Source organism: Hylaeus anthracinus, unplaced genomic scaffold, assembly GCF_026225885.1.
Source record: "Hylaeus anthracinus isolate JK02 unplaced genomic scaffold, UHH_iyHylAnth1.0_haploid 0, whole genome shotgun sequence".
Lineage (NCBI taxonomy): Eukaryota > Metazoa > Arthropoda > Insecta > Hymenoptera > Colletidae > Hylaeus > Hylaeus anthracinus.
Window position 1 is genome coordinate 13824264 of NW_026533254.1, and position 24410 is coordinate 13848673.

General features: G+C 37.9%; 7 protein-coding genes and 1 long non-coding RNA gene across 14 annotated transcripts in view; 4 read left to right on the forward strand and 4 right to left on the reverse strand.

Moving 5' to 3' along the window:
* LOC128888857 (uncharacterized) overlaps positions 1-8597 on the forward strand; it is a 41563-nt gene extending 32966 nt beyond the window's left edge. For all 5 annotated transcript variants that reach the window (XM_054146033.1, XM_054146041.1, XM_054146028.1 and 2 more), the window contains one exon: positions 4107-8597. In XM_054146033.1, coding sequence (XP_054002008.1) covers positions 4107-4568 — 462 coding nt within the window. In that variant the 3' untranslated portion in view covers positions 4569-8597. The remainder of the gene's footprint in view (positions 1-4106) is intronic.
* Positions 8598-8600: 3 nt separating this feature from the next.
* Positions 8601-11999, reverse strand: LOC128888888 (serrate RNA effector molecule homolog). Its single transcript, XM_054146073.1, has 3 exons — positions 11264-11999; positions 10288-10345; positions 8601-10151 (listed from the first exon to the last, which is right to left on the reverse strand). Exons 1-3 carry the CDS (start codon positions 11371-11373, stop codon positions 8877-8879), a joined length of 1443 nt encoding a protein of 480 aa, XP_054002048.1. The 5' UTR covers positions 11374-11999; the 3' UTR covers positions 8601-8876.
* An 884-nt stretch (positions 12000-12883) lies between these two features.
* On the forward strand, positions 12884-15280 carry LOC128888912 (probable RNA-binding protein CG14230). 3 transcript variants are annotated; one of them, XM_054146140.1, is made up of 7 exons: positions 12884-13056; positions 13189-13439; positions 13514-13681; positions 13751-13980; positions 14063-14325; positions 14404-14610; positions 14682-15280. In XM_054146140.1, exons 2-7 carry the CDS (start codon positions 13302-13304, stop codon positions 14828-14830), a joined length of 1155 nt encoding a protein of 384 aa, XP_054002115.1. In that variant the 5' UTR covers positions 12884-13056; positions 13189-13301; the 3' UTR covers positions 14831-15280. The 3 variants fall into 3 exon arrangements, with proteins under 3 accessions (XP_054002115.1, XP_054002107.1, XP_054002097.1); XM_054146132.1 differs by having other exon boundaries at positions 12885-13056; positions 14401-14610; positions 14672-15280; XM_054146122.1 differs by having other exon boundaries at positions 12889-13056; positions 14401-14610.
* Positions 14931-17063, reverse strand: LOC128888927 (farnesyl pyrophosphate synthase). The gene is made up of 6 exons (XM_054146152.1): positions 16710-17063; positions 16412-16552; positions 16121-16324; positions 15871-16035; positions 15565-15777; positions 14931-15500 (listed from the first exon to the last, which is right to left on the reverse strand). Exons 1-6 carry the CDS (start codon positions 16794-16796, stop codon positions 15300-15302), a joined length of 1011 nt encoding a protein of 336 aa, XP_054002127.1. The 5' UTR covers positions 16797-17063; the 3' UTR covers positions 14931-15299.
* Positions 17064-19243: 2180 nt separating this feature from the next.
* On the forward strand, positions 19244-20153 carry LOC128888990 (probable protein BRICK1-B). The gene is made up of 3 exons (XM_054146248.1): positions 19244-19578; positions 19831-19913; positions 20037-20153. The coding sequence occupies exons 1-3, from the start codon at positions 19458-19460 to the stop codon at positions 20061-20063; spliced, it is 231 nt and encodes a 76-aa protein (XP_054002223.1). The 5' UTR covers positions 19244-19457; the 3' UTR covers positions 20064-20153.
* LOC128888998 (uncharacterized) lies at positions 20154-21348 on the reverse strand. Its single transcript, XR_008460354.1, has 3 exons — positions 21207-21348; positions 20736-21011; positions 20154-20408 (listed from the first exon to the last, which is right to left on the reverse strand). It is a non-coding gene; the product is annotated as an uncharacterized LOC128888998 (long non-coding RNA).
* Positions 21349-21543: 195 nt separating this feature from the next.
* On the forward strand, positions 21544-23548 carry LOC128888895 (cyclin-L1). Its single transcript, XM_054146087.1, has 4 exons — positions 21544-21931; positions 22036-22220; positions 22310-22894; positions 22977-23548. The coding sequence occupies exons 1-4, from the start codon at positions 21701-21703 to the stop codon at positions 23221-23223; spliced, it is 1248 nt and encodes a 415-aa protein (XP_054002062.1). The 5' UTR covers positions 21544-21700; the 3' UTR covers positions 23224-23548.
* Positions 23544-24365, reverse strand: LOC128888951 (leucine-rich repeat-containing protein 51-like). Its single transcript, XM_054146185.1, has 2 exons — positions 24116-24365; positions 23544-24025 (listed from the first exon to the last, which is right to left on the reverse strand). Exons 1-2 carry the CDS (start codon positions 24303-24305, stop codon positions 23544-23546), a joined length of 672 nt encoding a protein of 223 aa, XP_054002160.1. The 5' UTR covers positions 24306-24365.
* Positions 24366-24410: the final 45 nt, after the last annotated feature.

Sequence of the window (24410 nt, forward strand, 5' to 3'; positions counted from 1 at the left end):
CAAATACGTGGAGCTGAGTCGAGACGCGTACGCCTCTGCTCCGGTTGTCGCTTAATTATTTCGCGTGCCGAGCGTGCGAAATAATTGCGAGCTATACACAATGGAGAGACTGAGAATCGTTCGGACAGATAATTTGCTCCTCGGTTTGCTTCTATCTAACTGTTGTCGCTACACCGTTACGAGCCGAACAGTTCTCGCACGCACGGCCCGTGTTTCACGCTCTACTCGTTTTATTATCGTCCTTTTCTCTCGGGTCAGAAGACTCTCCTTTTATTTTTTCGGATTTTTCGTCGGTGTCACGGCGGGACGGTCATAAACAACGATATCGTGGCTGTATCAAGAAACGCGCTAGATCGATACCTAGCCCAAGTCCTCGATTTGGTCGTTTCGGTGGAAGTGACCTTGAAATTATAAAAATGGGGAGCGGGGGGGTGCATTAATAAGAGGGCAACTTTTTCAAATTTTTGGGGGGAATTAATGAAACGTTTCAGCATTCAGATTTTTGAAACTTTCTGTCGTTTTCTTTTTCATATCGTAGCATAGATGTCTAATTATGAAATTATGTCGTTTCGGATTCCAACCTTTCTTTTCGAGCAGCGGGGGAAGGATTAACGTTTGAAGCTGCCTCCTTATAGCGCACCGCTCTGAAAGACACCTGAAATTCAAGGGATTTTTTGAACGAAGGGAACAAAATCTTCTCTCAAACGCATGTTTATTTTATTCTTAAAACATTTGGCAATACAAACAAAACATGCAGAATACAAAATATCGTAAAATTAGTGAAAAATTCATTCTCTGTAAATTCGTGCTCTGTCTCCGTCAAATCGGCATCGTCAGTTTTTCTAGCGACCGGAACTGTCTCCTTATTGCATCACGAAAAAAAAGAGGAATTTCTTATATGAAACTGAATGATGATGATGTTTTATTTAAAAAATTAGTTTCATATAAAAAATTCCTCTTCTTTTTCGTGATGCAATAAGGAGAAAGTTCCGGTCGTTAGAAAAACCGATGACGCCGATTTGCCTGACGGAGACAGAGCACGAAGAAGAATGAATTTTTCACTAATAGTCCTGGCTTTCCGAAGGCTGGCTACAAACGTCTAACCAGGTGCGTCTTGATCCCCTGTCAGGATTGAACTTTCTTTCTCCTCGCGATACGCGCCAAACTCTTTCTTCCGTTTTCGTAACGACTATTTAAACTCGCGGTATGGCCCGTGCTTACTTCTCCATCCATATGCTTCGAATTGCCTCCTTTCTCCCTTTTTCCCCCCTGAGTGTTTCTCGTTTTCGTAGACAGTCGCGTACAAAAGCGTCTTTTATTACACGGCGCGCGTCGTTTATTCCGGTAGCTCGCCACGGGGGATCGGATTGATAGGTGGAGAAAATAGAAACACGGAGATCCGGAAAAACGAATCGACGCGCGGGACAATATCAGCGACTAGCACCCCCGCGCGCTCGCGACGTGTCCGCGAAAGATTCGATTGGTCTGTCGTTGAAAAAGAAGGAAAATCGAGACGGAGGTGGCGTCGAGGTGCGCCACGTGCCGAACGATACACGAAGATAGAGAGACAGAGAGTCGCTTTGGTCGTAGCTATTTATTTTAGCTCATCGATTTCTCGGGGCACAACGGTGTGTGGAAATGTATGTACCTGTATGTATGCAAAGTAATACCCCCAGGCTGACGCGGACTAGCACCTCTGCCACTTGCCGGGTACACTCGATCGCAAAAGTGCACCCTCGGCACCCCTCTCGCGACAGCTTTGACGTTAATGGTCGATCGATCGGTCGAGAGACAGGTGCGTGGTGGTAGAGATGGCCGGTGACGGCAAAAATAATCTTTGGCTATACGTGTGTATTAACGATGGGATCAAGCATATCGCGGTTACCATCCGAAGGGTGGGACGTACTCGAATCCTGTATCAATTCGTTCCCAAACTGTCACAGGACTAACGAATACAATAGCCAAGCTAAATTCGATGATTCGTTTGGATTCCACGAGCTATATTTCGATATTCGCGTACTTTTCGCACTACGTAGTGTAGCGTGCGATGATTTTGAAGACATTCGAGGTCGAACGTCCAATCAGTGTAGTTGCGTGCAGAGGGTGAGAACGAGTACGACGAAAAACCATTATCAATACAAAATTCTGCAAAAGCTTTCGTGTAAAAATTTCCCAAAATTGGCCCGTTTTTTGGGAAAAGTGTCGGGTGAGTTACAACCCTTAATTAAAGTACACCCCCTTGTTCGGGGCCAGCCAGCATTCCTAAGCTCGGTCTCGGGACGATCTCGCGACCGAGGGATTTACGAGTTGGGAAAGAAACAGGGTAGTCTCGGTGTTCCAAAGGGGCAAGATTTCCTTTTTTCTTCTCCTTTGACCGACGCGAAAGTCATCCCGTGGAGACTGAGCACTTAGGCGGGATCCGCTTTGATAATCCTATGATTTATTCACGGCGGAAAATGGATTTCGCTTTGACCCGCGCTTTTTACGGCATCGTTTCGTCCGGATTCTGTACTTTGAAACGTTTCGCGGCGTGAAATGTATTTTGCGGAGTTTCTTCTTTTTTTTCTTTTTTTTTTTTTAAATTTACGCGTCGAGCGGAAGAGTCGATCGGATTCGCGTTCAGCGGGCGGGAAACAATTGTTCGCGCTTCATTTCGCGTCGTTTCAACGATCCAATTAAAAAAATTTCACACCGAAACGGTCCGATGAAAGCTTTCGACGGGATCCCGGCTCATTTATCGCGCCGGGGAAAATTAGTCGAGCGAGCTTTTCACGAGATATTCGAAACGAATGCAATTATACATCGTGTAAACGTACGTTCGATGAGATAGCCAAGGGTGCTTCCCTCCGTTTCAGTTTGAAAATTAAGCTGTATGGTCTCTTGTTTTAAGGGAAGGATTAACGGAAGATTTTAACCCGTGGGAATTGTTAACGACACCTCTGGATATGTTTCGTCAAGCTCGAACGCCTCCGCTCAGCGTTAAATTATTTCCAAACAAAGCGGCGGATGAGCGTCGAGAGATTGTTTCGAAACAATCGAGGGGGACCCCTTTATGTTTGCTCGGATTCCCCGCTTTTCAGCCGGGAACGCTCTTTTCGTCTCGCTGAAAAAAATAAAGGTAAACTTCCTCTGTTCCGATTCTCGACGCTTACCGAGCACGCGGTTTTCCCTCTTTTATACCCCACGCGACGCGAAACGTGTTTCGATGTCTTGGATTCGGCGCGATAAGCGTTTTAATTTCCTGCCTACTCTCTGGATTCGACCAGGATTACTCCAGGGTTCGCCCGATAAGGACCGCTCGCACCTCGAAACTAAGGAAATACCTCTGACGAGCGTGGCTAAATTGACCAGAACTCCATCGTTTTTCACTCGCGTTTATCTTGAGAATATACGCTGAAACATGAAGACAGTATAAGGAGATCCACCTCCCTAAGAAAGTTACTAGAAAACTGTTATCAAAATCCCGAAATTGAAGTTATGAATATTTTTACCACTCGCGGCGCAAATGCGCACTGACTACGATATGTATATGTCATATGTGTATGTATTATCATATATATATATATAACATATGTATATCGTAGTCTGTGCTCACTTACGCCGCGAGTGGTAGAAATATTCATAAGTTCAAGCTCGGGATTTTAATGACACTTCTACACTACACAGTTAGGACTCCTTAAGCCGGCGACTGACTTACAACAGAACATTGTAATGTAACGCGAGCATTCGCTGTCTGGATGGACTTAGCGAGCGACGAACCGAGCCGCTCTTGCGCTTGGTTCGCGCTCTTGCGTGCTCCACTGGTCTGTCGGTTTTTTGACGAACCTCTTTGATCGTCTACGTTTTCACTGAATCGAGTAGGAAGCACCGAGAGAGAATTCGGCCGAGAGTTCGAAACGAGCATTCGTGATTCCAAAAACGACCTTGTAATGTAACGCTGATGCCGAACCGTACAATTCGTGCCGAGCAGTTACGTTACAGCGTTCTGTTGCAAGTCAGTCGCCGGCTTTATACAGTTCTTCATGGGCTGAAACAAACGAATCGCGTTGGTCGTTCGAAATTCGTTAAATCAAGGTCCGTTAACATTTGAGGGGTTTTGTTCGCAGCTCTCCTGGCGTTTGGCGGGTATGATTCAGACATCGAGATACCTGGAGGCGCTGAAGGTTCTAAACGGTGGTACCACGGCGCAGTCGGCGACGCCGGGGCTGGAGGAATGCGTGAAGCGGCAATTGGCGACTTCCGGTGCCCGAACCGGTTCCCAGGAGGTCGCGGAACAGGTGGTCAGCCAGCTGGAGAGAACGCTGTACGACTTTCCGTGTCTGCAGGGATGCGCCGAGGTCAAAAACTACGCCACTGCGTGCTCCAATTTGGCCTGGGCCTGTTTGGCGCGTGCCACGCCGTTGGTTCTCGACGTGGCGCAGGCTTTAGAATTCAGACGCGAGGTGCACGTGAGACATCACGCATCACCTGCACCAAACGGCACGAGGATCAAGACGGTATTGTGGCCTGGCTTGAGGGAAGGCTGCCAAGGACCTTGCCTTCACAGGGCAGTTGTTCTCACGTCTTGAGACGGGGAGGGGGAGGAGGAAGGGTAATCGAGTCCCGTAAAGTTAAACGTCGACCTTTCTTTAATCCCTCGTTTTGTTCGATTACGTGTACTCGTGTTAAAACGGTAAGAGGTTAATATACGGTACGCCAAAGTTTAACAACTTTGCGAAACTATATTTTTCGTGTATCATTTGAAACCAACCACTCGCCACTGGGACAAGAGCTGTTATTTTTACGAGGGAGTTTAAAAAAGTTTGGAAACCACCGGCTCGAGAGTTACGATCCGATCGAAAGCGAGGGGAAAAGTTTGTTTCGAGAAACGTCGGGAACGTTGAATAAATGAATCGAACGGAATCGAAGGAGAATCGACTCCTTGGAAATAGTTTCTCGAGCGTTCGCGTCCGACAGACCGTACGAATTAATTGAACGAATCGACGGGTGAGTCGGTCCTCGAACCGTGGAAAGGAATCGTATACGAAGTGGCTCGCGAGGGCGACGTCTACGCCATTGGCTGCTCCGATTTCCACGCGTGCTTCGTCGCGATCTTGAATTTCCCAAGGGGAACTGGAATTACATTTATACGCCGCCTTATGTAACAGAAACGCGTCGCACTCTTTACCGTCGCGAAATAGGGGTTTAGCGTTGCCGGGCATGATGGGATTCTTTAAAACCGCTCGGATGAGATATCGGAGTTGTTTTCAGAATCGCTGGATCTCGACAGCCCGGGATTAAGTTCGCGTTAACGGAGTCTACTAGCACGGAGTCTATCAGCAACTGTACATCTTCGATATCCTGATTAACTGTACAAAGAGCACTTTCATTTTTTTTCAGTACTACGATAGTATAGAGCTACGATAATAATAGGTAGACTGGAAAGTAATGTCGTTTCTTTTACATTAAATTCAAATGAATTTTTCCATTTTTAATCGATTATGTAATCGCCCTCGTTATCAACAGACTTTTGCCATCTAGTGTGCAGTATTTAAAATTTCAAAAACGACGTTACTTTCCGATCCACTTAATATTGTTGTCTTATGCAGCTGGAAACAACGAGGTTCGTATACGCGATTCAACCTTGCATAGAAGATTCTGTTTCGTCGTTACCTTCACGGATTGCGCTCGAAATAACCTTGCATTTCAACGCATGCCTGAAGACGTCTTGTCGCTGGTCCGGTTACTCTTTTGCTACTTCCTACAGTTACTTAATTCATTTCTCGAAAACTATTCGATTCTATGTAACGACGATTACGATGCAATCCAGTACTTCAGCGTTACCCGTTTCGTCGTTTAATACGGTTTTTTGTTCGGTCGCGCAACCGAAAACCGGGCTACCACGCTCGGGCAAAAAAGTTCCCTGAAAGTTGTTCCGAGAAACTTTTCGCGCGACACATGTCGCGTCCGTAAGAAATTTCTTCGCGACATCGCGGACGTATCGTGTAAGTTTGCGCTCGAGGAGTGGGCACAGATGCTCCGGAAATATCTATAGGCGGTTGGCGAAACTCGACGTCCGAAATTCTCCTTTGACGCGACTAAAAATTGTTTGTTCGATACGTATTAATAGAAACTTAAAGAGAAGGGGATGACGCTAAAGAATCATCCCCGACAGAATATAAAGAACTCGAACGCTGGCTCTGTCGATCACCATGCGATAAACCCAGAAGAAATTATCTCCCTCGCGACGATCCCCTTTGACAGGAGCTACGTGTCCTTCGCGAGAATAATAAGATCCTTTGCGGACTTTAAATTCGACGATAAATTATTCCCTTCCGTAGGAAGAGCTCGCGAACGACTCGATTCGCTAAGCTTACTTATTCCCAAGTGGAGTGATTTTAGGTGTGCATTAATGTATATTTGAAAACCCCACGAAGTAATTAAGGACGATTTTGTTCCTTAATCGGTATTATCCTCGCTTAAATTCGAGCTTCGAGGATTAGAGCTCGCGTACAACACCGCGTTCCTTCGCTAGAAGACGTTAAGACTGGTTGCTCAAGGGATTCTTTTAGTCTAAAACTTCAAACACGTCTTTCTATGAATTTTCTACTCGAACGCTATCAACGGTAAAGCTTACGGTAAACTTTGTGCGAGAAATAGAAAAATATCGAAATATTAAAAGTATTAAAAATTTATTCGATCGTTTCTTAAAGCTTTTCTCCCAATTTTATTTCCCTTGACAGTCTAACGTTTAAAACAACCCCCGGACAATCGAGGTTCTGCTATAATTAACGCGCGGCCTGCGATAATTCTCAACAAGCCAGTGACGAAGCATCCAGACGAATGCAAACACCGAGCATTCCGAACGTAGCGGGCACTGAAGCTCGCAAGCCATGTAACTTAATTGCCAAACCAATGGGGACCCGTCCTTTGACCAGATAGCATCTCAAAGTAAACGACCGCAACGTTACTCCAACTTCTTTCCCGGGGCGTTCCTGCAAATCAGCTGTCGAGGTTAAAGTACCGTAACTACTGGTCACGTATTTCCAAGATTTATTATAAACCTCATTTTCTATATACATCATTCATACATCGTGTTTCAACTCTCTCCTATTTAATCGTAACAAGTATAAAAGTACGTGAAGCGCTCTAACGCTTTGCCTCTGTTAGTTTTAAACGTTCTTTCCAGTTCGGGCAAGAGTTGTTTGCAGAGATCTTAAAAAGGTACGGTTTAATAAAAAAAAAAGAAGAATGAACGTGGAAGAACTACTCGAATAATAAACGCCCGACTTTGGTCGAACCGCTCGACGAATTCCTATTTCCGAACACGTAATACGATTCCGTCGAACGTCGAGTATTTACGTCTAAACTTAACCAATACGCTTTGATTGTATGCATCGTGTATGTTCCCTCTATGTTACGGCTAACGCAAGCTATTCAACGACAAGCGGTACCGAGCGACGAAATTGCCTCGAGCTCCGTCAAGCGTTTAATCTTATAAATTTCAATCGGAAAGAACACAAGGTCTACGATCGTTTCTATGAATGGTTTGCTGCACTTCGTCGCTCGGTTTCGGGTGAAAACTATTACGTAACAATTTAACCTATCATAAATATCAAAGAAAATTTTACGGCGAGAGTTTATCTATACGAACGTTTCTACGTTCGGTAACAAAACTCTGCGGTCAGGGTAAATAAAAACTCTTTACGATACCCTCGGTTACTCGTTATTAAAGTATCCTGAAATGGACTCGCGCGTATCGAGATTACGAAAAATATATATTTTATAACGTACTACCTTTGCAATGCGGAACGAACCAAAGCAATTTATTTCTCTAAATGATAAACTGAAACGATGAGTCAGTCGATCGGTCCTAAAATGAAAAGTAAAAGTAAAATGCACGCGAGAAGTGGTAGCGTAGTTTGGAGAAAAATATAATCTATCGATGAGCCGATCGAATGCCGTAATGACGTAATTCGAATCGGATGAAATAATTGTCGAATATCGAAGAGAGGGGGGACTTCTACCGTTACGCTTTTCTTACAATTACATTCCGTCATTCGTATAAAACATCGAGTATTAATGACAAGTACAAGACATAGTATAGTAACAATATATGTATAGTTAAGGTTTAAAAATGTATTCGTTTCGAAAGCGATGTGTGGTTTTTTTTTGTTTTTTTTTTTTTTTTTTTTTTTTTTTTTAAATGAGCCTCCGTCGTGTAAAATTTCACGGAATACACAAAGGAAATCAGACATGTCTTTAGTACGATACGTTCCAAAGAATAGGTTCCAAAGACTCGCGTTTACAACTCGAAGCATTCGAGAGAACAGACCCGAAGCGAACTTCTGCGCAGTATCGAGAAAACGTCATCCAACAGATTTCAAAGTCAACGATATAGTAACGCTTATAACCAGATTCTACCTTGCCGATAAGAGCGTCATGGCACAAGGACCCGCTTTCTTCGCGTTCGAAAATATATTTATATATATGTGTATATATACGTATATACAGAGTTTGCTGAAGCGAATGGTTCAAACTTTGCGCGAGTATTCATAAAAATAAACAAAAACAAAAAGTGTTAATAAACTCTAGAAACAAGCAGTTTCGAAGTTGCATTTTACTATTCGAAAGAAATTCTGTCCATCCCCGAGTAATACGCAAGAATTCTAGGTACTTCCGTTATTCCCCGACAAGAGAAACTGACATAATGAATGCTACCGATGAGAACACTTGAGCAAATACTATACGTATAATGCGTATCTTGCAACTGGAAGGACTTGAATTTTAGATCAATGTTTTCTATCGCGTTTTTACACATTTCGACGAATACTATACGTACCCAAAGTTTGAACCGTCAATTTCAGCACACCTTGTACATAAAACTCTCTCGTAATTTACATGATGTTACACCATTTTCTGCCGGTACCATCGTTCATCGCGTTACTCTCATCTTCCGTGAGATTCAATTTGTTGGTCTGGAATTTCAGTTCCGATCGCGGAGTAGAAACTTGGATAGGTCTGCGCAGTCCTTTCAGAATGCTGATCGAGGTGTTCAGCAAACTGTTCTCCGACTCTGTTTTCGGTTTCTTCGAGGAATTCCAATCCTCGGTTTCGTATTTCCTCTTTCTCTCGGAGGAGCTTCCGTTTGTGGTGGAAATCGTATCGGATAGACCGGTACTGTAACGCAAGATCTTGAAATCCTCCGTTTCGTCTGGTAGCAGAGACGCGCTGGAAGTGTTGACGAACAGGGAATTGTTCGGCGAATACCTGTGATCGCGTAAAGTGACGTGACGCATTCTGTTGAGAGAACGTCTCCCGGAAATGCTCCTCAGCGTCTTTCCAAAAGACGCCTCCCTCGATCCTTGAGACAGCATTTCGTAATCAGCGTTACTAGCGTCTAAGGTCTTCGTATTTTCTTTCATGCAATCGTTCAGCTTGATTTGTACGTCCTTCAACATTATGGAGGGATCGTACGAAACGAACGACGTTTCCTTATTGTGGGTTTCCTCCTCGACTTTCTCCTTCTCCTTCTGGCCATCATTCTGCGATACGACCTCAGACACTTCGGACAGTTCCGACGTCGTGGATTCCAACATGTCTACCGAATAGCTCTCCGTATCGGTTTGCGACTCGCTTTGCACGTCTTCCTTTTCTTGGATATCAGCTTTTGATTCTGACTGTAAAGAAATACATTCCTCTTTCGCCTCTTTCGATTCTGTATTATCGTTCGATTTCTCCTCCTGTGTCTTCGTAGCGCTGTCTTCGGTTTCAAAACTCAAAGTTAAATCAGGTTCTTCGTGCTCTTCGGCCTCCTTAGGAATCTCTGCTACCTCCTGTTCCTGAATTTGTTCCTCCTCCACTACCAGCGATTCTTTATTTATAGAGTTCTCTTGTTCCTTGGAATCCGGGGGAAGTTTGACGGTAGCATGGTCGACGCACTCGTCGGATTCTTGGGTGTCCTTGACCGTATCTTTCTTTGCATCTTCGTTTTCCGTAGTTGCATCGAGTTTAACCTCTGCTTCCTCTGATTCTGGCTGCATATTTTCAAGTGTCGGTTCTACGCTTTTATCGGGAATCGTTAACTTCTTGTCTTTAGAGCTACCAGGTGGTCTACCAAGAGGCTTTTTAATAAAACTCAATTCAGACTGCGTAGGAGCTTGAAGTTTACTCTGCAACAGACACATTATCATATACTTCAATAGGAGTACAATTCTTCAAAAAGTCATATCATTGGACAAATTTTAACTAAATTATTTAGGTGCAACAGCAATATTGTTAACAACTTTTGAGAGCCATCAAACTTACACTAACGTGTTTCCTTTGATTCTGTGGTATTTTTTTCTGCGTGGTACTCAATTCAGGCCTGTAACAAGGAAATACGTGTGTTCAAAGTCATTGAAAGGATAGTAGACGCAGAATTATAGCCAATTTCCATAGAGTAAGAACTACCGGAGGTGATGAGAGGCACTATTTAAAAAAAAAAAGAGAGAAAAAAAAGAAAACTTGGCACAGCGGCTAATCCAAAGTTTCTCGTTTACAGCTTTCGAATATTTTCACGATATTTCACATCTGCCCATTCATTCCAAATCGTTTTTTCCACAATTCGATTGTTTTCTCGTATTAACGAAAACCGAATAACGTGACTCCAAAGTGTTTGAAGAAAGCGTTTCGATTATACGCGTTAGGCCCGTGATTTCGGTAGTTATCTTCCGTCGAAAGCGAGTGACATTTGGCCTGCTTTATCCTCGGATATTTGAAAGAAAAAGAAAAGATCGCGTACGCGATTCGAAGGATGATAATCCATGGCGACGTCATGTCAGTTTACGCGACGATCGAAACGTATCGTGTACATCTCAAAAGGAAAACAGCGGATGTTATTCGCGATGTGTGATAAACATTGGGTTGTCCAGAAAGTTCGTGCCAATTTTTAAGAAACATTCGAAGACACGTTTGAACTTCGATATTTATTTATTGAATTATATATGTGCCATTTTGTTCCACAATTTGTCCACCTTTTAAAGGATGTCAACATGTTATTTGTTTTCAATCATTCCGGTATATTCAGACCTGTACCACCTACTAAAAATCAGCATGGACTTTCCAGACAACCCAATACGTATATGTATATTATATAGAAATGTATACAATATACGACGCAACTTCCAGGGTTTCTCTGGCGAGAAGCACGATACAAAGTCAGAGCGAGAAGAAAACTAGCGACGGAATGGGGAGTAACTCTGGATAAACTCGCTGGTTCGTTGGGCTGATTGGTTTTACAAACCTGTTCGGATTCTCAGATTGCCGCTGTCTCTTGTGCGAGTTGAGCAGTCTCCGACTGAGCAAATTCCTCTCATCGCCCCCAGGGACCGCCTTCTTTGGCGTCTTACCCATGCTGTTTAGCGCACGTTTACGCTTATGTTAATTCTCGTACTCTTTCCACCGCCCTTTCTTTTTAACCGTTCGTTAATACTTGTCCCCGTGTATACAACCAACGAAGCCTCGGTATGCACAGTTTAAGATACAGAGGATCGAGTAAATCTATCTGTACTTTGTTTCCGGTTTTACATATATCGATATACTCGACCGTTTTCTCCCTCACTGTTTCTCGATTCGTTGTATCGTAGAGCACTCACATTCCCCGTTACTCCGACAATAAGGCCAGCAAATAATCATACGAATAAATAACGGACGAACCTGCGCGTTTGTGTAACCGTAGTCCTAGCGTGCTGCGTGCAACGCTTGGGACGCCATGTAACACACCGCTCACCCGCTTGCTCGCTTCGAAGGGATCGTAAACCCACGCGCTAAGATCCGTCTTGGGAACGACCCAAACAAGCTCGACAGCCTCGTGCAAATTTGTCCGTTATTACGGGAACAACCGAGCTAGACGAAAGCTTCCGTAATTGGATAGAACTTTTTACGTAACCGACTCAAGGAAAGCCATCCGCTGAAAGTGTCAACGCTGCACGATAGCGTCCATACACACTCGCGCAGCCCCGGCACACTGAATTTTACCACTCGCCGTAGTAGCGGTAAATTCCGTTGATGTCAAACAATGGGAACGAGCGTGAATATACAGAGGCGCTGCTGTCGTGTCGCGTTTCTTTTCGCTGGGCTCTATGCGTATGTGTGTTACACAGTGTTACTGGGCGCCAAAAAACCTTGTTCGTAGTGGGTCGTACTACACAAATGCACAGACGTGAAATTTACCTCTGATTGGTTGAGAGTTGTTGGTTCCGGAAGCTGGTTGGCGAACACTCCAGAGTATTTGGTAGAGTAAACAAGCTTCTCGGCAGCAGAGATGGGCAAAACCCTAGACTTCGAATAAATCTGAAGTTTGCCGATATGTTTGTCTCGTTTTCTTCTTTGGAAAATTTTCAAAAGAGGGAACGAGACAAACATATCAGCAAACTTCAGGTTTATTCGAAGCCTACGGTTTTGCCCATCTCTGCTTCTCGGCGATAATATTCACCTGGTGATACCGAGGTAATCAACAGCACTAATGCCCTTGTGCTAAAATTTATACCGATACCCTTATGTATACTTCGTTAAATGTTAGATGGGACTTTTGTTCGTCGTGACGTAGGTTACTAGATGTATCAATCTTTGAGTCAGCGCCATCGGTGGCGAAACATTCAAGTTTGTAATGAAAATAGTAGTTCCTAAAAGTTTATCCTCGAAGAGTTTCTATATCTTTTTCGATAGATGGCGCCATTTGCATGTGATAATAAAACAAACAAAAATAGAGGGTTATGTATTCTATAATAAATGAATGAACAAGGATTGTGATATTAAAATATGAATGAGAATCATTTTTTGACCCTTAATTCTTTATTTTTTAATTGAAATAAATAATTGCTCCATCTAGCGTAGGCAGTGAGAACTATTCGAGGACAACCTTGGGCGTTTTCCCGATAGAGGCGCTGATCATAAAAATAGTTCGGCAAAAAGAAAATAGAAAGAAAGAAAGAAGCGAGATGAGATTATTATTTTATTAGACATGGTAAAGAGAATTATAATGGAGTTCCTATAGAGGATAAGCAAATAAAAAAAATGATGACGTAAAGCATAAATGTAAGTTGTTACATAGATAGACAATAAGGTAACATTATGAAATAAGATTTATAATGTACCTAGATAGTTAAGTATGATGTAAAAATGTATATAGGGTTAAACAGTCTGTCCAAGGACTAAGCAATAAAAAAGTTTTTCAGTTCAGTTCAATAGTTCGGCAGGCCTCAGGACACCGTGCTGGGTATACTGTGATAGTAACCAGAGTAACCTACAACTACAATTTCTATAAGTAAAATTCTGCCGAGATGGACGCTGTAGAACATGGGTATTCAAAAACCAATGAAATTAATGAATCTGAAAAAAAACGGTTGAAATCATTAAAGGAAAAGAGAGAAACATATAGAGCTAAAGAATTATTAATACAGAATGCACTGAAGAGTTTGGTACATATTCCATTTAAATGAATGATACCAAAAAGCTTCTTTATTTCCAAATAATTATGTATCTATTCCTACAGGATAACAAATCCAATGCAAATAAAATAATATTCGATGAAGATATTGATAAAGTGCAACAACCTAGAGTTGAGAAAGTAAAAAAAAAGAAACGTGATTTGTTTGACGACGATGAAGGCAAAGATAATGAATTGTTGTGGGATGATAGCACATTTGAAGTTGCAAAAAAGGTTTGAAAAGATATCTTGCTTTTAAAATTTTTATCTTGAATAGTTAGTATTCATTAATAATAATTTCAGCCTTGTAGACAAAGTATCACTTTAGGAAATGATGAAAGGTTCAAACTTGATAAACGGTTTATGGATGATGATTGTGAAGTAGATAAAAATATTACAACAGATAACATTGATGAATGTGATTTGCAAAAAGAAAAAGAATGGCAATTAGATATTTTAGAAAATATTTTAGGAGTGCCGATTCAGGATACTTCCAAAAGCAAAGAAACACATAAGGATGTAAAGTTTCCAAGGTACACATTCAAATAATAAGTAACATAAAAGATATTTGCATAAATGCATGTATTTTTATGTTATAGTTTTTTAATTTTTTAGAAAACAAATGATTAGGTATGATCCTACAGAAAGTAATCATAAAGAATATGAGATTATTGAAGAGAAATCAGAATTGCCTACCAAAAATGTTAAAAAAAACAAAAGAGCTAAGGGTATCATTGAAGACACTGCTAAAAATTCAATAACTGAAGTATCTAAAGATGTCTATTATTCAGTATCAGAGTCATTGTCGAAAAGTTTGAAAGAAGGAGGCCAATTTAGTCTACTAAAAACGTCTCAAAAAGCAGAAACAAATGAAAAGGGTTGGTGTTTATTGTATATATTAAAATTTTATATCAAAAATATTTATTTTGTAATAAATATTTGCATACTTTTAGAAGAACATGAGTATAATGCATCCACAATAGATTCTTCAAACCAACCAAAATTTCACTTTAGTTTTGATAGGAAAAACCCATTTAAGTATGACTCATCCGATGATGAAAATGATAACAAAGAAAAAGAACCTGAGAAGAAACATCATATAAATCATATATCTACGGAAATAAATAAATTTTTTTTTGACATTAATGATACACGTTTTAATGGTATGTACATGGTAAAACATAATTTGCAATAAGAACTAATGTTACAGATTTTAATGTTTAGAAAATTTCAGAGGCAGTACAATTTTTTTCCAAAGAATCAGTGCCAGATAGCGAATTTAAAAACCTTAGACGGGAATTAAAACAAATTGTGCGTTTAAAAGTTCAAAGAAATATAAAAAAGAATCAACCATATGGACGTAAAAAGAAAATTAAACGATAGGGAATTAGATTAAAAAATTTGTTTAGCTGTATTTGTAAATGTTGTAATCTTTTAAAAATATAAATATCAAATTCGTACAAATATTTTAGAAAAAAAAAAAAACAATTAAATATTTGTAAATATATTTATACAATGTGTGTATACCATACAAAATATCATGTAGTATCCTATTTTCTTAATATGGAGTTAACAATTATTAATACATTATTTGTTGTTACTATTGATGCCATACATATATTCAACGATAATCGTAACAACTTTTAAGAACATAATATACTATGATAGATCCTTTAAAAAATAAAAAATAAATGCATTTAGTATTGGTCCATATTCAGCCTTCATCAATAAATTCATAATATATATTCAAAATAATTGTACTGAATAAAGCATACATCCTTTTTTTTTTTTTTTTGTGAAATTGGAAATAAAAGGGTCTATTGATTCAATCCATGTAGTTGTAGTTAATCTTTTAAGCCACTCTGCGGTATGTTTTTTCTAGTAACCTTAAAAAGAGTTCATGTGGAAGTCCACGCGATATTTGTTGTATATGTGTATGTAATAAATTGTACGTTTCTTCTTCATAGATGGAATAGGTATTTCGTATACCTAATTCTTCGTAAAGTTTTTTCACGCGCTCCACTTTTTCTGGATCTGGCACTCCATAACACTCCTATATATTACCAAATATTACCAATACTTCCAACAAATAATAATTTTATTGATTACGCATTTACCTTTAAAATCTTTTTTTGTTCTTGTGAAACTCGTTGCAAAGCTACAACGATAAGCCACGAACATTTTCCTACTTCTATATCTGTACCAAGTTTCCCAGTAGTTTCCGAGTCACCATAACAATCTAAATAGTCATCTTGAACTTGAAAGAAGTGACCCATTTCGTATAAAATAGTTTTTGCTTGTCTATACATCTCTGGATCCTTAATACCAGCCTATTAATGGTAATAATAATAAGGAATATAAATATAATATCAAAGTATAATTATAAAAGATGTATAAAAGTTACTATAATAAATGAAACATACATGATACATAGCAGCTGTAACTGGCAGAATAAACGTATAGTAAGCTGTTTTGTATTTAACAATGGAATTATATCGATCCATTGTAAAGAGATCTAGATTTGGTTTTTTTCCAAAGTTTGTTGATAGTATATCCAGACATTGACCATATGCTGTTTTTAATGTAGTCTGCAAGATGAGATTAAATCATTCTACCTTTAGCTATACAACTTTTAATTTCTTATCTACTTAGACACTTATATTTGCTACTTACATCTTGGAATAATTCTATAAGATTTATGTAATAATCTTTGGACCTAAAATGTGTTCTTAGGAGTTGATATAAACATGCTTGCAGCAACATACTGTCATTAACTGCTGTTAATCCAATATCACCATGTAAGTACCAACATGGCTGACCGCGTCGAGTTTTTGACTGATCTTGAATATCGTCATTTATTAGCAAGAATGCTTGTAACTGTAACATAATAATTTTACCATATCTTATACGTGAAGAAAATATGTAAAATAAAAAAAAAGTAATATAGAAAAAAAGGATACATACCAGCTCTGTGCACCAACCAATAATTCGTGCTAAGCGTAAATTTTCTTCTGTTAAATCATGTTGAGGAACTAACAATTTGTATGCAAGTACAACAGCTAATGCCCTACTCTTTTTTCCTGTAGGAACATTATATTGTAGTACCTAAAAATGAGGATAAATTTGTTAATGCTTGTTATCGAGTAATTAGATTAATTATTCCTTTTTCCGACAAACCACGTATTTGCCTAGCATCAAAATTAAAGTTATTTTAAATAAGAAATCGTCTTATTTTATCATTTTCAATTCACAGAAAGGGTACCTTTGCCGTCCATTTGGTAACGTCGGGTATGTCCAAATTTCGACCAGTTTCCGTGAGATCGCGAACAACATCCGGCCACACGCCCATCAATTCCCGACTTTCATCTTTGTTCGTTACAAATGTGGCTCGAGGGACACAATATAATGATTTCGTAGCAATATTCGTTCTGAAGAATTAAAGTTTCGATGATAGTCATTAACTTTTTTAATTGCGTTTAAAAAAAAAATAAATCATATAATACAAATGAAGATTACAAGTATCATTCTCAATATACACCAGTTTCAGTATGTTTATATTATTACAAACTCAACTATATGTTCTTTTGTCATCCATTAAAAATTAGATGGGCGCATGTAATTGTAAAACTTAGCGTACCGATATATCACATTCTACAAAAACTGTTGTAAAATGTGAAAGCGGAAAATTGGGGAGAACAATGATGACTAACAACAATAATTTTTCAGTTATGATATCAATAAATAATCAATGCTAAAATACGTGAAATAAATTGTTTGGTTACTTTACATTTTTTTTTAGAGATAACAGTGTATACGTACGTGTTGTTTTACGTGGCCTACCTTGTATATTTCTGCAATAGCGTAACAAAGGAAAGATCATATTTAAAGTGTATCTACTATCGAACTTTATGTATTATGTAACTCGCTTCTGATTGAGCGCAAAGCACTTTGAAAACGAAAGTGGGTTATACATACATATACATATACGAAAATTATTACATACGTATCGCTAATGTGTACTTTGTCTACATTATTGCAAATTTAATACAATCTATATACATTTGTTTCGTTTGTTTCAAGGAAAGTGAAAAATAAAGAAATGAATTTCCTTTTTAATTTCATTTTTCGCTATATTTTTATTTACATTTTGTCCAATTCTCGCATAAATAAATTGAAAGTTATTTATTAAGAACTTTGGAGAAAGGAAAAACTTCATAAAAGATGTAACATGACCACTTTGTTGGATACTTTGAATAAACGATAAACAGTAATATTGCTTCACCGTGTGTTAAAATCATCGCGATGGACAAGTTATGTGATTTATATTGCATACGAGGAACAAAAAACCTTGAATTGGATTACACTCGATTAACTGCTGAAAACTCTGTCAATTAAAAACCATACTAGTTGACTTTTATATCACGTTGATCTCACGCTTCATTTGAAAGTCAAAAAGCTTGTATATACATACGTACTAATTTGCATAATGATAGGTATTACTTCTAGAACGTTTGCATTCCCGATAAAAATGTATCCTGAATCTTTGAAAAATTTATTGTACTTATTAACATACAAATTTAACTATAAAGTTATTATAGGATAATAGCCTAAACCTATTCACTTTTCAATAAAAACGTAAAAAAATGTTAACTTGCGTCAGCATTTCTATTTCCAGGACAAATGAATTTTGTATAGATGTACAGATAGTCGGTGTCATAGGTAGCCATGGAACCGTTGTCACAGTTAGTCAATTGTTATGTAGATGTTTTTAAGATGTCCGCATTCGAAGAAGATACTTTGCCAAAAGAATCTCAAGCAATAGATTCTATATCAGTCGAAAGTGACCGTCGTACGCTGGTACAGGTACGTCATACATGCATTTACGTATATTATACTTGCTGTGATAAAAAAAAGGAGTACTGAAATTTAAATAAAGTATAATGTTAACCTAATACAAATGTGAAAAATCTTTTGACGTTGAAAAGCTGCATATTGCTTTATGCATTTTTCATAAGGTTAACGCCTCCTCCTTTTTTAAATATAAATTAACTTAAAATTAGTTACGTGGCAGACGAGGTGTTAGAAAAAATGTGACATATTTGAGAGGATTCATTCCTTGTGCCAATACGAATGGAAGAGGTTCTTTTCCTTTTTACAATTTGAAGCATTCTTAAACGAGACGTTCATGCACAATGATGCGTACACGCGCAACTACAGGGTGTCCCAAAAATGTTGTAACACCTTGAAAGAAGTGGTTCGGGAGGTGATTTGAAACAACTTTTTCCTTAGCAAAAATGTTGTCCGAGGCTTCGTTGAGGAGATATTAACGGAAAACACTGACCAATCAGAGCGCGAGTATGCCGATGGAGCGGCCGCGGTAGCGTATGAGCGCGGCCGCTTAGCGCGTAGCCTACGCTCAACCGGCATACTCGCGCTCTGATTGATCAGTGTTTTCCGTTAATATCTCCTCAACGAAGTCTTGGACAACATTTTCGCTAAGGAAAAAGTTGTTTCAAATCACCCCCCGAACCACCCCTTTCAAGGTGTTACAACATTTTTGGGACACCCTGTATACCTTTATTATTCTCGATTTATTTTTAATTAATATAAAATATAGTAAACTATATAATTAATATACAGTTTCCCTAGGATTTCAATCCGAATGGAGACTCAGTTGACCAATGAGATTTTGTTGTACGTCACATGGTTTTATTTACAAGATATTTAAAGAACAGTTCATATTCATAAAACAGGCGTGTTTACATGTATTACTTGAAAATACTCGTTGACTGATCGTTTGATATACGACCCATTCAGTGACTATTATTTTGGACTTCATGATTTCAAGAATTTTATTTTTTATATGGTTTCCTTAATTGGGGAGTGTAAATTCAAAAAATTTAATGACCACTGATGATCACTGCTCTAGCCATTATTTTCTTTGTATTATTATTATTTTGGGATGTGACACTCAGATCACTTCAGAATTAACACATGACATTTGTCAAAAATGGCCGCTGTACATCGAGAAGCTATTCAAAAGCAAATTCAACAAGATTGGGCAAATCGGGAATATATCGAAGTTATAACTGGAAGCATCAAGAAGATAACCGACTTTCTTAATTCCTTTGGTAATTTAATTCAATTAATAAGCAAATCATTTACATACGAAAAGAGCTACTTTCGAAAAGACTATGTGTAAAAATGAAACATTTACATTTAATTCGCTAGAATTTTTCTAGTAAGTAAAATTAAACAAAATTAACGGAAATTTCAGTTTTACTTAGGAATGAAAATAGCAGGATATGATTTTAAATGCAATTAAAACATGTGAAATTTATTAACCTATTTAAAAATAATGTGTACATATCTTAATCTATTAGATATGTCCTGCAGATCAAGGATAGCTGTTCTTAATGAGAAACTTACTACACTTGAAAGAAGAATTGAGTACCTTGAAGCATGTGTAAGTTATTATTTATAATTGAAGAGCATCAAATTATAAACACTGAAATAGTTCATATAAATTAACTCATAAACATTTATGATATAAATATAATTTATATATGCATAATTATTACTTGTGCAGGTTACAAAAGGAGAAACATTAACATAAATTAAACATTGGCAACAACTATTTTTAGTATCTTAACGTTTTTGTATTTAATGGATTTATATATCAATAAATATACAATAAAGACACTAATCATGTGTAATCATATATTTTAATCATAAATCCTACAGTATTTTAAATAAATTGCTGAAGCCCTGTTTTCTTTTTATTATGACCACTTATATGTCGGAAAAGATATAGGGGTTGGCTTTTTGCTCTCAAAACTTGGGAAATCCATTCTGAAAGTTTTGTTAACAGCTGCAATGAGAACCAAGCCTGCTACTGCGTGACAAGTATACATAAATGGCAGTCTAAGCCAAGCATGTATTATTGGAGCAGTAGCAAGCGCTGTAAGAAACAAGATATATTATTTTTAGTTTAATAAAAGATGAAATATTATATTTTCTTATAAAAGTTACATGTTCACTGTCCGTATATATGCCAGTATCATTCAAATATTTATAGATATAATAAGATTTTTATAGGAATAAATATTTTATCTTGTTTTGCAAATGTTATAGATTACTGATTCTACAATATGAACCTCAAATTAATGGTACAAATAATATTTATATACTCAGTAACTATTTATATCAAAACCATTTCAATCTATGTATTATCAATGGACAATGAACATTTAATATGCATCTAATACTGTATACAAAGACTACATACCACCCAAAGAATGTTCCAACCCATCACCCTTTCCTCTATGACGTGCTACTATAAACGCAACAGATCCATAAGTCATAGCACCAGCATATATTGGTACTAAGTGAAATGCCATACGCTGTAAAATATGGCTAAATGTTTTGCATCGAGAATACACAAATACATCTGTTGCACCAACTGTGAAACCAAAACCAAATCCTAACTTGTGACATGTTTTAAGTTTTCCGGGCAGATCTTGTCCCTCTGGCGCACTAAAATATCTGCCCATTGTTAATGAATCTGAAACAGAAATTTACTTAATTTATTATACTTCCAAAATTATGAGGTAACAATGTTCTGAATATTGATTTAATTAAAATACTCTTTGACTGAATGAAGTTTTTATTAATCTCATGACAATGTAATTAGGAACTGTATACATAATGAAACAAATAATATGAAATATACAGAACTGAATACTACTTGTTTTATAACCTGTATAGTTTCAGGATACTTTAAATTACATAACGTCAATCAATTTCACTTGTAGGATAACAATTCCTAACAAAAGTGGATCTCTGAGTATAGTGATTTTTAGAGAGAGGTTTCTTATCTAGTAACCTACCCTTTCTTCTCGGTCAACTATACGTACAAGAATTGCGCGTCATACATTTGCAAAGCTGATTGGATAAATCCGTTACTTTCAGTTACTTTTTGAAATACCTTGTTTAATCATAGACGATATGCAGAATAGATCGGCACTCTTGCTACATAGATGGTAACACTCCTTAGAAGACGCATGCGTATTCAAAACACTCAGAATTGAGACTTGAAACACGCCGAAGTTTCGTCTTTATAGGAGTATTAATTTGTGGTTAAAAATCCAAGGTATGGTGTTCGAGAAAATGAAAGTGAATGAAAGGTTAGCTTGTGCGACAAATGCTTAAACGAACGAAACTTCTACCTTTGTTTGAACTGTACGATTAAACATGAGTATCACAAAGGAAAATTCTACAGCCCCGACCAAAAATACAACCACAGGAAATGCGAAGTCATACGGGAAGATTGTATTAACGTTACAGAATTGTCTTTTACCCGAGGACAAGCTGAATACAACGCCGTCACATTTAGATGGATTAGACGCGGAAACTGAAACAGATTTACGAATATTAGGATGTGAACTGATACAGACAGCTGGTATTTTGCTGAAGTTGCCGCAGGTTAGTGATTTATTTTGAATAGAAACGAAATGTTTGTAAACGTTATAACCTCTATAACCTCAAAACACCACTATAATCTTTGGTTCCTTTATTGCTTTTGGCAGGTTGCAATGGCCACAGGACAAGTAATATTTCAACGATTTTATTACAGTAAATCGTTAGTTAGACATAATATGGAAACAACTGCAATGGGTTGTGTTTGTTTAGCTAGTAAAATTGAAGAGGCACCAAGGCGCATCAGGGATGTCATTAATGTTTTCAATCATATAAAGCAAGTCTCCAGTCAAAAGTGAGTACAGTTTGATATTTGTAGTATTATAATTAAAAAGCATGCGTGTGTAAATAATTATTCATTTATTTATTTTAAATTTACTCCAGGCCAATACAACCAGTGATACTCGATCAAAATTATGTAGCACTAAAGAACCAAGTAATTAAATCTGAAAGGAGGGTTCTGAAGGAATTAGGTTTCTGTGTTCATGTAAAACATCCTCATAAAATTATTGTTATGTACTTGCAAGTATTAGGTTATGAAAAGAATCGAGCTCTGATGCAACAATGTTGGAATTATATGAATGATTCGTTAAGGTCAGATGTATTTTTAAGACACCAACCAGAAACAGTCGCCTGTGCATGCGTCTATTTAGGAGCTAGACAGCTTCAACTTCCATTACCTACTTCGCCTGCCTGGTTTTCCCTCTTTAAAGTTAACGAATCTGCAATTAGAGATGTCTGTCGTCGTATATTACGACTTTATTTCCGACCTCGCGTAAAACCAGAACAGTTAGAAAAACGTGTAGAAGAGCTTCGTCGTCAGTACGAGGAAGCAAGAACCAAAGCAAGGGGAGGAGATGTTGACAGTCACACACCAAGTCCGCCACTGCCTAAACATCATAATGCGTGGGGGGGGTTTATCAGCCGTAGCGGTACACACGCAGCACCCGAAAGAACAAAATCGCCAAGGTGTTATATTGTTAAAAAATGTTAACTAAAATAGACTTTATCACAGATTCATTAGAATTGATTCCTATGTATTTTTATTTAGGCGTTCAAAATCTCCAAGTACTTCACCATCTAGGGGTGAAGGAACAAAGCATTCCAAGAGAAAGAAACATAGTAGAAGCAGATCACGCAGTCACAGTCATGGACGATCTCGAAAACCGAAAAAAGCACAACGACGGCGATCCGGCAGTCATAAATCATCGCGCAGTCGTTACAGATCGCGCAGTCGATCTCGGGATAGAGATACGGAAAAATCAAGTAAACATCGCAGTAAACACAGACGACATTGAATAACTCTATGTATAAAAATTGTTTCATATTACAACAGAGAAATACTGCAATTGCATTAACAGTTGTATTAAATTTTGTAATATAATACGAGGCCTTTTTCACCTCTGTTAATTAAATGCAACTTAAATAGGACAATTCATTTCTACTGTATGGTACATATCTTTGAGTTAATTTAAAAATGATAAATATAGGTTTGAAATTAATTATTTGTAAGAGTTTTAACTCAAAGTACCTCGATAAAAAAAAAATGGTACATTCTCAGAAAGATATTACAAGTAACATTACTTAAAAGGGCAACTTGAAAAATAAAGTTTTATATTCATGTATTGGTGTTTATTATTTTATAAAATCCAGCGGGTGGTGCTTTTTTCTTATCAGCAGAGATGATTGCTGAAAAATCTAACGTCGTCAATTGGGGGAGAATATGAACGATATATCCTCTATAATATTGAAGGTTTTCAATAGGATTCCCATGCAGCGTTAAGGATTTCAGATTTTGCAACTTTTTTAATTTGATTACGTCGTTGATGTTCGATATGTTATTGCCGTGTAAATAAATAATTTTTAAGTTCGGAAAATTCGTAATATCATCTCCAATGCTTTCTATCTCGTTAAAGGAAAGATCAATCCAGGTAAGGTACGCAGGGTCGTCGAGAAGTTTGTAAACAAGATTTTTGAATCCATCCATCGAGGTTAATACATTATTGCTTAACCAAAACGAACATGTTACGAAACGGTCTGTAGGGGTTCGCAACGGAATTTTACCTGTTCGTACCGATTGCGGACGTTTATCTGCCAATTCTTTTGTAATAAATGATTACTTATTAGTAATACTTTATTTATTGATAAAAAAAAAAAATGGTAATCTATTTCATTCTAGTGGTAACATACCATCCATAGTAGCTGCCTTTTTAAACGATAAGTCTAATGGAGCAGCTATCATCATTTCTTGTTGTTCTGTTCGTTTGTAATCGGATAATAAATCTTCGTATGCACCACTGGCATCCATTTTCAATTTTAATAGATAATTGTTATTTAACGGTGCTATTGAGCTGATTTTGGGAGAATTGTGTGAATACATGCATTCGATATGACTACTCAAAATTAATTATCAATAATTCATATTATCGAAACTGTTTCGCTTTCGTCTAGAATTGCTATCAATATCATTTTTTCGAACAGGTAT